Source organism: Mobula hypostoma, chromosome 18, assembly GCF_963921235.1.
Source record: "Mobula hypostoma chromosome 18, sMobHyp1.1, whole genome shotgun sequence".
NCBI lineage: Eukaryota > Metazoa > Chordata > Chondrichthyes > Myliobatiformes > Myliobatidae > Mobula > Mobula hypostoma.
In genome coordinates, this window is record NC_086114.1 from 5584657 (window position 1) to 5597308 (window position 12652).

At 45.1% G+C, this 12652-nt stretch overlaps 1 protein-coding gene across 3 annotated transcripts in view; it reads right to left on the reverse strand.

The window, feature by feature from the left end:
* camk2g2 (calcium/calmodulin-dependent protein kinase (CaM kinase) II gamma 2) overlaps positions 1-12652 on the reverse strand; it is a 492136-nt gene that overhangs the window by 110242 nt on the left and 369242 nt on the right. For all 3 annotated transcript variants that reach the window (XM_063070378.1, XM_063070379.1, XM_063070380.1), the window contains exon 10: positions 2071-2193. In XM_063070378.1, coding sequence (XP_062926448.1) covers positions 2071-2193 — 123 coding nt within the window. The remainder of the gene's footprint in view (positions 1-2070; positions 2194-12652) is intronic.

The following is a 12652-nucleotide window of genomic DNA, read 5'->3' on the forward strand; positions in this document are numbered from 1 at the left end:
CAAGTCGGGATGGTGAGTGCCTTGGAGGGGGATTTCCAAGTGGTGGTGTTCCCAGGTATCTGCTGTTCTCGTCCTTCTAGATGGTAGTGGTCGTGGGTCTGGAAGGTGCTGCCTTAGGAACTTTGGTATGTTGTTGCAGTGCATCTTGTAGATAGTACACACTGCTGCAACTGTTCATTGATGGTGGGGCGATTGGACGCTTTGGGAAGGGGTATCACTCAAGTGGGCTGCTTTGTACCGGATGGTGTCAAGTTTCTTGAGTGTTGATGGAGCTGCACTCACCCAGGCGAGTGGCGAGTATTCCATTACACTCCTGACCTGGGTCTCGTAGATGGTGGACAGGCTTTGGGGAGTCAGGAGGTGAGTTACACGCCGCAGGGTTCCCAGCCTTTGACCTGCTCTGGTAGCCACAGTGTTTATAAGGCTAGACCACTTCAGTTTCCTGTCAATGATAACCCCCAGGATGCTGATAGCATGGGATTCAGTGATGGTGATGCCACTGAATGTCAAGAGACGATGGTTAGAGCCTCTCTTGTTGGAGATGGTCATTGCCTAGCACTTGCATGGTTTGAATGTTACCTGCCACTTGTCAGCCCAAGCCTGGATATTGTCCAGGTCCTGCTGCATTTGGGTACAAACTGCTTCACTATCTGAAGAGACACAAATGGTACAGAACATTGTGCAGTCATCTGCAAACATCCCCACTTCTGACCTCCTGACGGAAGAAAGGTCATCGATGAAGCAGCTGAAGATGGTTGGTCCTCGGACACTTCCCTAAGGAACTCCTGCAGTAATGTCCTGAGGATGAGATGATTGACCTCCAACCACCACAACCATCTTGCCTTTGTGTCAGGTATGATTCCAACCAGCGGAGGGTTTTCCCCCTAATTCCCAGTGACTCCATTTTAGCTAGGGCACCTTGATGCCATACTCAGTCAAATGATGCCCTGATGTCGAGGGCTATCACTCTCACCTCACCTCTGGCATTTAGCTCTTTGATCCATGTCTGGACCAAGGAGGTGATGAGGTCAGGAGCTGAGTGGCCTTGATGGAACCCAAACTGGGCATCCGTAAGCAGGTTACTGCCGAGTAGGTGCTGCATGATAGCACTGTTAATGATCCCTTTCATTACTTTGCTGTTGATTGAGAGTAGGCTGATAGGGCGGTCATTGGCTGGATTGGACTTGTTCTGTTTCTTGTGTACAGGACATAACTGGACAATTTTTCACATTGCCAGGTAGATGCTGGTGTTGTAGCTGTAGTGGAACAGTTTAGCTAGTGGTGCAACAAGTTCTGGAGCACAAGTCTTCAGGACTATTGCCGGGATTTTGTCTGGGCCCATAACCTTCACAGTATTCAGAGCTTTCAGCCATTTATCACATGGAGTGAATCAGATTGGCTACATACTTACATCTGGGATGCTGGGGAGTTCTGGAGGAGGACGAGCTGGATCATCTACTCGACACTTCTGACTGAAGATTGTTGCAAATGCCAGTTGTCTGTGGCAACTTTTGGCTATAGAATTTCCTCCTCATCTCTGTTCTAAAGTGATGGCATTGCATTCTGGGGCTATGCCCTCTGGTCATAGTCTTTCCCACTATAGGAAACATCCTCTCCACGTCCACTCTATGTAGGCCTTTCAATATTCAATATGTCTCAATGAAATCCTCCCTCATTCTTCTAAACATCTGCATACTTTAACCCTTTCATTCCCAGAATCGTTCCCGTGAACTTGCTCTGGACCCTCTCCAATGCAAGCACATCCTTTCTTAGATAAGAGGCCCAAAACTGCTCACAGTACTTCAAGTGTGGTCTTACCCATGCCTTATATGCTCTCTTAAATTAGCTATTTTGCCCCCATAATATTATTGTAAGTATTAAAAATATTTTCATTGAATATGGAAAACTAAGAGATGGACAACTTCCTGAGTTAGCTGCAAAAGGATAATCCAACTCGCCTTGTCTTTCAGGGCTCGATGGCCCAGAAAAGTGCCTGGAGCCAAGATAAATCAAGACAAACCTAACGAAAGCCTAATTGATTACGATTGACAGGCTGGTATTAGCACTTACGCAGACCCATGGATGCTTCAGGGCCTCAGCTGCTGTTATCCTCTTGGCCGGATTGATGGTTAGCATCTGGTTGATGAGGTTCTTGGCTTCTGGGGTGACGGTATCCCATTCCGGAGAGGGAAACTGCCAGAGAAAATGAAAAGTGAGTATCTCCTGCCCCTTAGGGGTGCCAGTCAAGGTCAATGATCATGTAAAATGTTGTAAATGAACTATTGTATATGGCAGGGTAGTGTAGTAGTTAGCACAACACTATCACAACCCTAGTGACCCAGGTTCAATTCCCATCGCTGTCTGTAAGGAGTTTGTACATTCTCTCTGTAACCGCACGAGTTTCCTCAGAGTGCTCCAGTTTCCTCCCACAGTCCAAAGATTAATTGGTCACATGGGTGTAATTGGGAGGCGGGGGCTCGCTGTGGTGGAAGGGCCTGTTACCGTGCTGTATCTCTAAATAAATAAGGGGGGAGGGGAGAGGAGTGAGGGGGAGGGTAGGGGGAGGGGAGGGGGGAGGGGAGTGAGGGAGAGGGTAGGGGGAGGGGAGGGGGGAGAGGGGAGGGGAGGATGGTGAGGGGGAGGGGGAGGGGAGTAAGGGGGAGAAGGATGGCGAGGGGGAGAGGAGAGAGGGGAGGTGAGAGAGGGGGAGGTGAGGGGGAGCTGAGAGGGGGAGGTGAGAGGCGGAGGAGGATGGTGAGGAGACATGATAGAGGTATACCAGATATTAAGAGGAATAGATAGAGTGGATAGCCAGCGCCTCTTCCCCAGGGCACCACTGCTCAATACAAGAGGACATGGCTTTAAGGTAAGGAGTGGGAAGTTCAAGGGGGATATTAGAGGAAGGTTTTTTACTCAGAGAGTGGTTGGTACGTGGAATGCACTGCCTGACTCACTGGTGGAGGCAGATACACTAGTGAAATTTAAGAGACTACTAGACAGGTATATGGAGGAATTTAAGGTGGGGTATTATATGGGAGGCGGGGTTTAAGGGTCAGCACAACATTGTGGGCCAAAGGGCCTGTACTGTGCTGTACTATTCTATGTTCTATGTAATAGTTTGTCTGATGTGCTGTGTGTGATATATGGTGTGCGGGTGTGCCGTTTGCTGGAGAAACATTGTTTCCTTTGGTTGTATACATGTAAACTTGAACTTAAAGGAAATAGTCATAAAGAGCTTGTTCAGCCTTGTTCAAAAAAATCATGTTAAAATGTACTGAAAGGCAATCAAAGCATTAGGGACTTAGAATGATTTATACGACAATTAATGTCCTTACACAGCAAATGCTACAGTAACCATTTATTTTCTCCCCTCTGGTTCACTACAGAAACCCTAATAGATGTTTTATTAAATCAATTTTAAAGAACGCTATTTATTCGGCAGAATGGCAGGCTATTTTGATTGGGTGTTACATTGCCCTCTGTGTCTCAGCGAGACGCTGACTGTTTCAATAAGAAAATAATTACGCATGGCATTGTCAAAACCAAATAAATCAAGGAGCTGATGAATATTGAATTTTCCCAACCCTCCGGTGCAGAAATGAAATTGTATATTCCTTGTAGGTTTCATAGCTTTCTGTTAACTATCTCGCCAACGGAAAAGTGGATTGCAACATACAAATCATTTAGTAGAAAGCTGCCTTCAAACAGGAGCCAGTTCCTTACTGGGTTGTCAGGTAGATCCTCCGCCAAGTGAAAGACCCCACAAGACACAGGAGGAGAATTAGGCCATCAGCCCATCGACTCTGCTTCACCATTCTATCATGGCTGATTTATTACTGCTTTCAAACCCATTCTCCCTGCCTTCTCCCCATAACCTCTGATGCCTTGACTAATCAAGAGCCTATTATCCTCTCCTTTAAAGATAGAAACACAGAAAACCTACAGCACAATACAGGCCTTTCGGCCCACAAAGTTGTGCCGAACATGTCCCTACCTTAGAAATTACTAGGCTTACCTATAGCCCTCTATTTTTCTAAGCTCCATGTACCTATCCAAAAGTCTCTTAAAAGACCCTATCGTATCTGCCTCTACCACCTTTGCCGGCAGCCCATTCCATGCACTCACCACTCTCTGAGTAAAAAACTTACCCCTGACATCTCCTCTGTACCTACTCCCCAGCACCTTAAACCTGTGTCCTCTTGTGGCAACCATTTCAGCCCTGGGAAAAAGCCTCTGACTATCCACACGATCAATGCCTCTCAGCATCTTGTACACCTCTATCAGGTCACCTTTCATCCTCTGTCGCTCCAAGGAGAAAATGCCAAGTTCACTCAACCTATTCTCATAAAGCATGCTCCCCAAACCAGGCAACATCCTTGTAAATCTCCTCTGCACCCTTTCTATAGCTTCCACATTCTTCCTGTAGTGAGGTGACCAGAACTGAGCACAGTACTCCAAGTGGGGTCTGACCAGCGTCCTATATAGCTGCAACATTACCTCTCGGCTCCTAAATTCAATTCCACAATTGATGAAGGCCAAAACACCATACGCCTTCTTAACCACAGAGTCAACTTGCGCAGCTGCTTTGAGAGTCCTATGGACTCGGACCTCAAGATCCCTCTGATCCTCCACACTGCCAAGAGTCTTACCATTAATACTATATTCTGCCATCATATTTGACCTACCAAAATGAACCACTTCACAATTATCTGGGTTGAACTCCATCTGCCATTTCTCAGCCCAGTTTTGTATCCTATCAATGTCCCGCTGTAACCTCTGACAGCCCTCCACACTATCCACAACACCTCCAACTTTTGTGTCATCAGCAAACTTACTAACCCATCCCTCCACTTCTTCATCCAGGTCATTTATAAAAATCACGAAGAGTAAGGGTCCCAGAACAGATTCCTGAGGCACACCACTGGTGACCGATCTCCATGCAGAATATGACCCATCTACAACCACTTTTTGCCTTCTGTGGGCAAGCCAGTTCTGGATCCACAAAGCAATATCTCCTTGGATCCCATGCCTCCTTTACTTTATCAATAAGCCTTGCATGGGGTACCTTATCAAATGCCTTGCTGAAATTCATATACACTACATCTACTGCTTTTCCTTCATCAAAGTGTTTAGTTACATCCTCAAAAAATTCAATCAGGCTCGTAAGGCATGACCTGCCCTTGACAAAGCCATGCTGACTATTCCTAATCATATTATACCTCTCCAAATGTTCATAAATGCCTCTCAGGATCTTCTCCAGCAACTTACCAACCACTGAGGTAAGACTCACTGGTGTCACACTTGATAGGTCCTATTCTTTCACGTCTTATCCTCTTGCTCTTCACATAATTTATAATGCCTTGGGGTTTTCTTTAATCCTGCCTGCCAAGGCCTTCTCATGGCCCCTTCTGGCTCTCCTAATTTCCTTTTTAAGCTCCTTCCTGTTAGCCTTATAATCTCCTAGATCTCTAACATTACCTAGCTCTCTGAACCTTTTGTAAGCTTTTCTTTTCTTCTTGACTAGATTTATTTCAGCCTTTGTACACCACGGTTCCAGAAACCCTACCATAAATTCCCTGTCTCATTGGAACGTACCTATGCAGAACTCCACACAAATATCCCCTGAACATTTGCCACATTTCTTCTGTACTTTTCCCTGATAACATCTGTTTCAAATTTAAGCTTCCAATTTCCTGCCTGATAGCCTCATGATTCCCCTTACTCCAATTAAACACTTTTCCAACTTGTCTGTTCCTATCTCTCTCCAATGCTATTGTAAAAGAGATAGAATTATGATCACTATCTCCAAAATGCTCTCCCACTGAGAGATCTGACACCTGACCAGGTTCATTTACCAATACCAAATCAAGTACAGACTCTTCTCTTGTAGACTTATCTACAAATAGTGTCAAAAAACCTTCCTGAACACACCTAACAAACTCCACCCCATCTAAACCCCTCGCTCTAGGGAGATACCAATCGATATTTGGGAAATTAAAATCTCCCATCACGACAACTCTGTCCAGGATCTGTTTCCCTGACTGCTCCTCGATATCCCTGTTACTATTGGGTGACCTACAAAAAACACCCAGTAAAGATACTGACCCCTTCCTGTTCCTAACCTCCACCCACAGAGACTCCGTAGACAGTCCCTCCATGGCGTCCACCTTTTCTGCAGCCGTGCCACTATCTCCGATCAACAGTGCCACGCCCCCACCTCTTTTGCCTTGCTCTCTGTCCTTTCTGAAACATCTAAAACCCGGCACATGAAGTAACCATTCCTGTCCCTAAGCCATCCAAGTCTCTGTAACGGCCACCACATCATAGCTCCAAGTACTGATCCACGCTCTAAGCTCATCTGTTTTGTTCACAACAACGCTTGCGTTAAAATAGACTCACCTCAGACCTTCGGTCTGAGCACGTCCCTTCTCTATCACCTGCTTATCCTCCCTCTTGCACTGTCTACAAGCTTTCTCTATTTGTAAGCCAACCGCCTCTTCCCCAGTCTCTTCAGTTCGGTTCCCACCCCGCAACAATTCTAGCTTAAACTCTCCCCAGTGGCCTTAAGCAAACCTCCCCGCCAGGATATTGGTCCCCCAGGATTCAAATACAACCCATCCTTTTTGTACAGGTCACACCTGCCCCAAAAGAGGTCCCAATGATCCAGAAATCTGAATCCCTGCCCCCTGCTCCAGTCCCTCAGCCACGCATTTATCCTCCACCTCACTCTATTCCGATACTCACTGTCACGTGGCACAGGCACGAGATGACTACCTTTGCGGTCCTGCTTCTCAACTTCCTTCCTAACTCCCTGTAGTCTGTTTTCAGGACCTCTTCCCTTTTTCTACCTATGTCATTTGTACTAATATGTACCACGACTTCTGGTTGTTCTCCCTCCCACTGCAGGATATCTTGGACGTGATCTGAAACATTTCGGACCCTGGCACCTGGGAGACAAACTTACCATTTGAGTTTCTTTCCTGCGCCCACAGAGTCGCCTCTCTGACCCCCTAACTATAGAGTCCCCTATCACTACTGCCTTCCTCTTCCTTTCCCTACCCCTCTGAGCCACAGGGCCAAACTCTGTGCCAGAGGCATAGCCACTGTTGCTTCCCCCAGGTAGGCTGTCACCCCCAACAGTACTCAAACAGGAGTACTTATTGTCAAGGGGTACAGCCACAGGGGTACTCTCTAGTACCTGACTCTTCCCCTTCCCCCTCCTGACTGTGACCCACTTGTCTGTCTCCCGTGGCCCCGGTGTGACCACCTGCCTATAACTCCTTTCTATCACCTCCTCACTCTCCCTGACTAGACGAAGGTCATCGAGCTGCATCTCCAGTTCCCTAACTTGGTCCCTTAGGAGCTGCAGCTCGTCACATCTGGTGCAGATATGGCCGTCCGAGAGGCTAGGAAACTCCAGGACTTCCCACACCTGACACCAAGCACCCAATCACTTCAGCTCCACAGCCATTTGTGGCAATGAATTCCACAGATTCACCACCCTCTGGCTAAAGAAATTACTCCTCATCTCTGTTCTAAATGGACATTGCTATAGCCTGAGGCTGTACTCTCTGGTCCTAGGCTCTCCCACTATAGGAAACATCCTCTTCACGTCCACTCCATCTAGGCCTTTCAATATTCAATAGGTTTCAATGAGATCCACCCTCATTCTTCTGAAATGCAGTGAACACAGAATGAAAGTCTATTTCATGTAATTATTAATTAATACAACTTCAGCCCTACTTGTCCATGCTGACCAAAATGTCCATTTTTTTTTAGTTTATGAGAACACTCAGTCCTCGTTTATTGTCATTTAGAAATGCATGCATGCATTAAGAAATGATACAATGTTCCTCCAGAGTGATATCACAGAAAAACAGGACAAACCAAAGACTTTAACACTGACAGAACCACATAATTATAACATATAGTTACAGCAGTGCAAAGCAATACCATAATTTGATGAACAGCAGACCATGGGCACGGTAAAAAAAATTCTCAAAGTCCCCATTGACTCCCGAGTCCCCGATAGCAGGCGGCAAAAGGGAGAAACTCCCTGTCATAAACCTCCAGGCACCGACAACTGCCGATGCATTGGAAGCAGCCGACAACAGCCGACACTGAGCCCGTCCGTCCGAAAACTGCGAGCCTCCGACCAGCCTCTCCGATACAGCCTCCCGAGCGCCATCCTCTGCCGAGCGCCTTCAACCTCGCCCTGGCCGCCAAAACAAGCAAAGACGAGGATTCGGGGCCTTCTGCTCCGGAAATTCCGGTTACCACACAATAGTAGTGGCAGCGAAGCTGGCATTTCAGAAGTTTCTCCAGATGTTCCTCCGTACTCTCACGTCTGTCTCCATCAAATCAGAATTGTGCACGGTACCCTACTTGACAGATTACAGATATCATTCACCGGAGTGGTTGCGTGCACTGTGTCGCGCCACCATCTTCTCCTCCTCCTCCTCTTACATTATCCCTCTAAACATTTCCTACATGTCTAGGTGACATTCAATGTGGTTTTGGTACCTGCCTGAATGACTTTCTCTGGCAGCTACTACCACATACACAATGAAGAAAGTGTCCCTCAGGTCCCTCTTAAATTGGCTGAACATCAGTTTCTACCAGCAAAATTGAATAATGGTGGGCACCCGGGTCAGCATGGACTCACTGGGCAGAAGGGCCTGTGTCTGTGCTGTATTATAAGACCATAAGACCTAGGAGCAGAGTTAGTCCAGTTGGTCCATCGAGTCTGCTCCGCCATTTCATCATGGCTGATCCACTTTCCTCTCAGCCCAATCTCCCGCCTTGTCCATGCATCCCTTCATGCCCTGACCAATCAAGAACCTATCAACTTCCACCTTAAATGCACCCAGTTACCTGGCCTCCACAGCTGCCTGTGGCAATGAATTCCCCAGAGTTACCACTCTCTGGCTAAAGAAATTCCTCCTTATCTCTGTTCTAGATGGACATCTCTCTATTTTGAGGCTATGCTCTCTGGTCCTAGACTTCCTCACAACAGGAAACATCCTCTTCACTTCCACTCTATCTAGGCCTTTCAACATTCAACACACACAAAATGCTGGAGAAACTCAGCAGGCCAGGCAGCATCCATGGAAAAGAGTACAGTCGACATTTCAGGCCAAGACCCTTCAGCTTGAATTTCCAGCTTCTGCAGATTTTCTCTTGTTTGTCTTTTCAACATTTTATGTTTAAATGAGACCCTCCCTTATTTTTCTAAACCATCAAGTACGGGCCCAGAGCCTTCAATCTCTTTTCACATAACACTTGCATTCCTGGAATCATTCTCGTGAACCTCCTCAATGTTAGATAAGGGGACCAGATCTGCTCACAATACTCCAAATGAGGCCTCACCAGTGCTTTATAAAGTCTTAACATTACATCCTTGCTCTTATTTTCTAATACTGTTGAAATGAATGCTAACATTGCATTTGCCTTCCTCACCACCGATTCAACCTGCAAATGAACCTTTGAGTATTTGTCTATGGCTCCAATGGAACGATGCTGGAGAATAGACAGCCGTGCATGGGTGTATCACACCCAGAAGAGCGTGGCCCAACTTCCCAAAGGACAAGACTTCAACTGGAAATGAGCACCAAGATATAAAAGAAACAGCGCAAAAATAATTTTACGCACCGCTTGCATGGTGAAAACACAGGTGCAGTGTGCTCCAGTTTCCTGCTGACACCAACAGCGAGAGGACTGGCGTCTGCAGATTTCAGAGAATTGCCAATTAAAAATAAACACAAGGAGGAGAGAGAGCTCCTCCGAATCATCACGGTCTTGCGTAGATTTACCAGAAGGATGGAGGAAACCAGTTAACTAAAAACATCCAATAGGGGGTCAGATGAATTCTTGAATTGGAAACAAATCTGACAGGCTGTCCATAATCAGGATCAGGTTTATAGTCAATAACATATGTTGTGAAATTTGTTTTGTGGCAGCAGTGCAATGCTGGTCATCAATGCCAATAATGCATCATACTGATTGTTTCAATGTTTCCTGAGATCACAAGACCGTAAGACATAGGAGCACAATTAGACCATTTGGCCCATCAAGTTGTCTACACCATGGCTGATTTATTATCCATCTCAACCCCATTCTCCTATCTTCCCACAACATTTGACGTCCTTACTCAACCTCCCCTTTAAGTACCTTCATTTGGTCTCCACAGCCGGTCTGTGGTAATGAATTCCACAGAATCACCACCATCTGGCTGAAGAAATTCCACCACATATCTGTTCTAGAGGAATGTTCTTCTGCTTTGACACTGTGCCCTCTCGTCCTCAACTCTCCCACTATTGGAAACATCCTCTCCACATCCACTCTATCGAGGTCTTTCAGTATTCACTGGGTACAATTTTTGATGTAGACATGACAAATAAAGGTAATATTTTGTTCTTTTATGAACAATACAGAAAAATTACTATAAATTACAATAATGATATGTAAAAATATCAATAAATAGCACAAAAGACAGCAAATTGGGGGTAGGTAGTGTTGCAGAGAAAGGAGGACAGTGCGAATAATTTGATGATCTTTTCACAAAGCTGACAGGTTTTTAAAGAACCACTATGTCATTGAAAAGATGGCATGATTTCGCGGAAATAACATCACTCAGATTGTTCAGCACAGATATCATCCAGAAAATAGTCTCCAATATATTGCATTAAAGGTTTCATGTTGCATTCTAATCCACAGGAAGGAAGATAATTGCTTCTGCCAGCAAGACTAATTGAAGAACTGAGAAGCAATTTGATACCCAAGTTGTGGTAAATCTTATGATTGCCCGTTACATAATTAATGCCACATATTTAAAATGTACGCTCAGTGGCCACTTTATTAGGTACCATCTCTACCCAATAAAGTGGCCACTGAGTGCGTGTTTGTTGCCTTCTGCTGCTGTAGCCCATCTACTTCAAGGTTTGATGTGTTGTGCATTCACAGATGCTCTTCAGCACACCGCTTGGTTATTCACCTTTCTGTCATTTGAACCAGGCTGGTCATTCTCCTCAGACTGCTCTCATTAATAAGGTATTTTCGCCCACAGAACTGCTGCTCACTGGATTTTTCTTTGTTTTTCACACCATCCTCTGTAAATTCTAGAGACTGTTGTGTGTGAAAATCCCAGGAGATCAGCAGTTTCTGGGACAATCGAACCACCCTGTCTGACACCAACAATCATTTAGATAGATAGATAGATATACTTTATTAATCCCGAGGGAAATTTGGTTTCGTTACAGCTGCACCAACCAAGAATAGAGCGTAAATATAGCAATACAAAAACCACCAACAATCAAACAACAAAATGCAAACTATGCCAGATGGAAAGAAGTCCAGGACCAGTCTATTGGCTCAGAGTGTCTGACCCTCCACGGGAGGAGCTGCACATTTGATGGCCACGGGCAGGAACGACCTCCCGTGCCGCCAAGTGTTATATCACGGTGGAATGTGGCCCAAGTCCAACAGTAAAAAGTTCAATATCCAGTCTGCAAACACGTTCCTCGATTGTAATATGCCATCATAAGATTGTAAGATAGTAATATTTCACAGCCAAAGTCACTTAGATCACATTTTTACTCCGTTTTGATGTTTGGTCCGAATAACAACTGAACCTCTTGACCATGTCTGCATGTTTTTAAGCATTGAATTGCTGCCACATGTTTGGCTGATTAGATAATTGCATTAACAAGCAGGTGTACAGGTGTACCTAATAAAGTGGCCACTGAGTACAGTTAAAATGTGTTTTGTTGATAAGCTCTAGATTTTATTCAATACAGAACACAGAAAAAATAATCAGCCCATAAATCTATGTTTGGATTGGAAATCTTAAAAACCAAAACCTAATGTGTGTGTCAATCGGACTATAAAACACTTAACTTGAAAAGCACACTGCCCTCTTCCCCTCACCACCTTGTTGGATAAGAGTGTAAATTTGTTTTTTTTGTGGTTTAACTTTTCCCATGCTTGCTTGTTCATTGAGTTTTTCAGTAATTGCAGTGTAGCTGATACTCTATTTTTCTTGAAGTTTCTCTGGAGCATGTGTCAGCCATTAATCACCGGAATGTCTGTTATCTACTCTGCACTAGTTTTTTCAGTATAAGGCAACCACAATATCTTTTTTTTTTGTTTTTCTTTCTTTGTTCTTATAAAAGTTAATAAGCAAATTTTATGCCTCATTCTTGACTTCCGACGAACCTTTAAATTGCAAAATCACCAGACCCAACAAACTCTTTCCTGTTATTCCGTAGGCGCTGTCCTCTCCCATCAGATTCAATCTTCTTTAGCCCTTTTTTCACTTCCACCTATCATCATCCAGCTTCTTACATCTTTCCCACTCTCCTCCCTCCCACACCTGCCTATCATGCGCTTTCCTCTTTTTTCTCAGAAACTCACGCCATTGCTGCTCTGCTGTCATCCCTGCCAGCAGCTCCTTCCAATTTACTTTGCCCAACTCCTCTCTCATACCACTGTAATTTCCTTTACTCCGCTGAAATACTGCTATGTCAGACTTTACTTTCTCTCTATCAAATGTCAAGTTGAACTCAATCATATTGTGATCAATGATTTCTAAGGGTTCTTTTTACCTTAAGCTCCCTAATCACCTCCGGTTCCATTTCATGACACCCAATCCAGT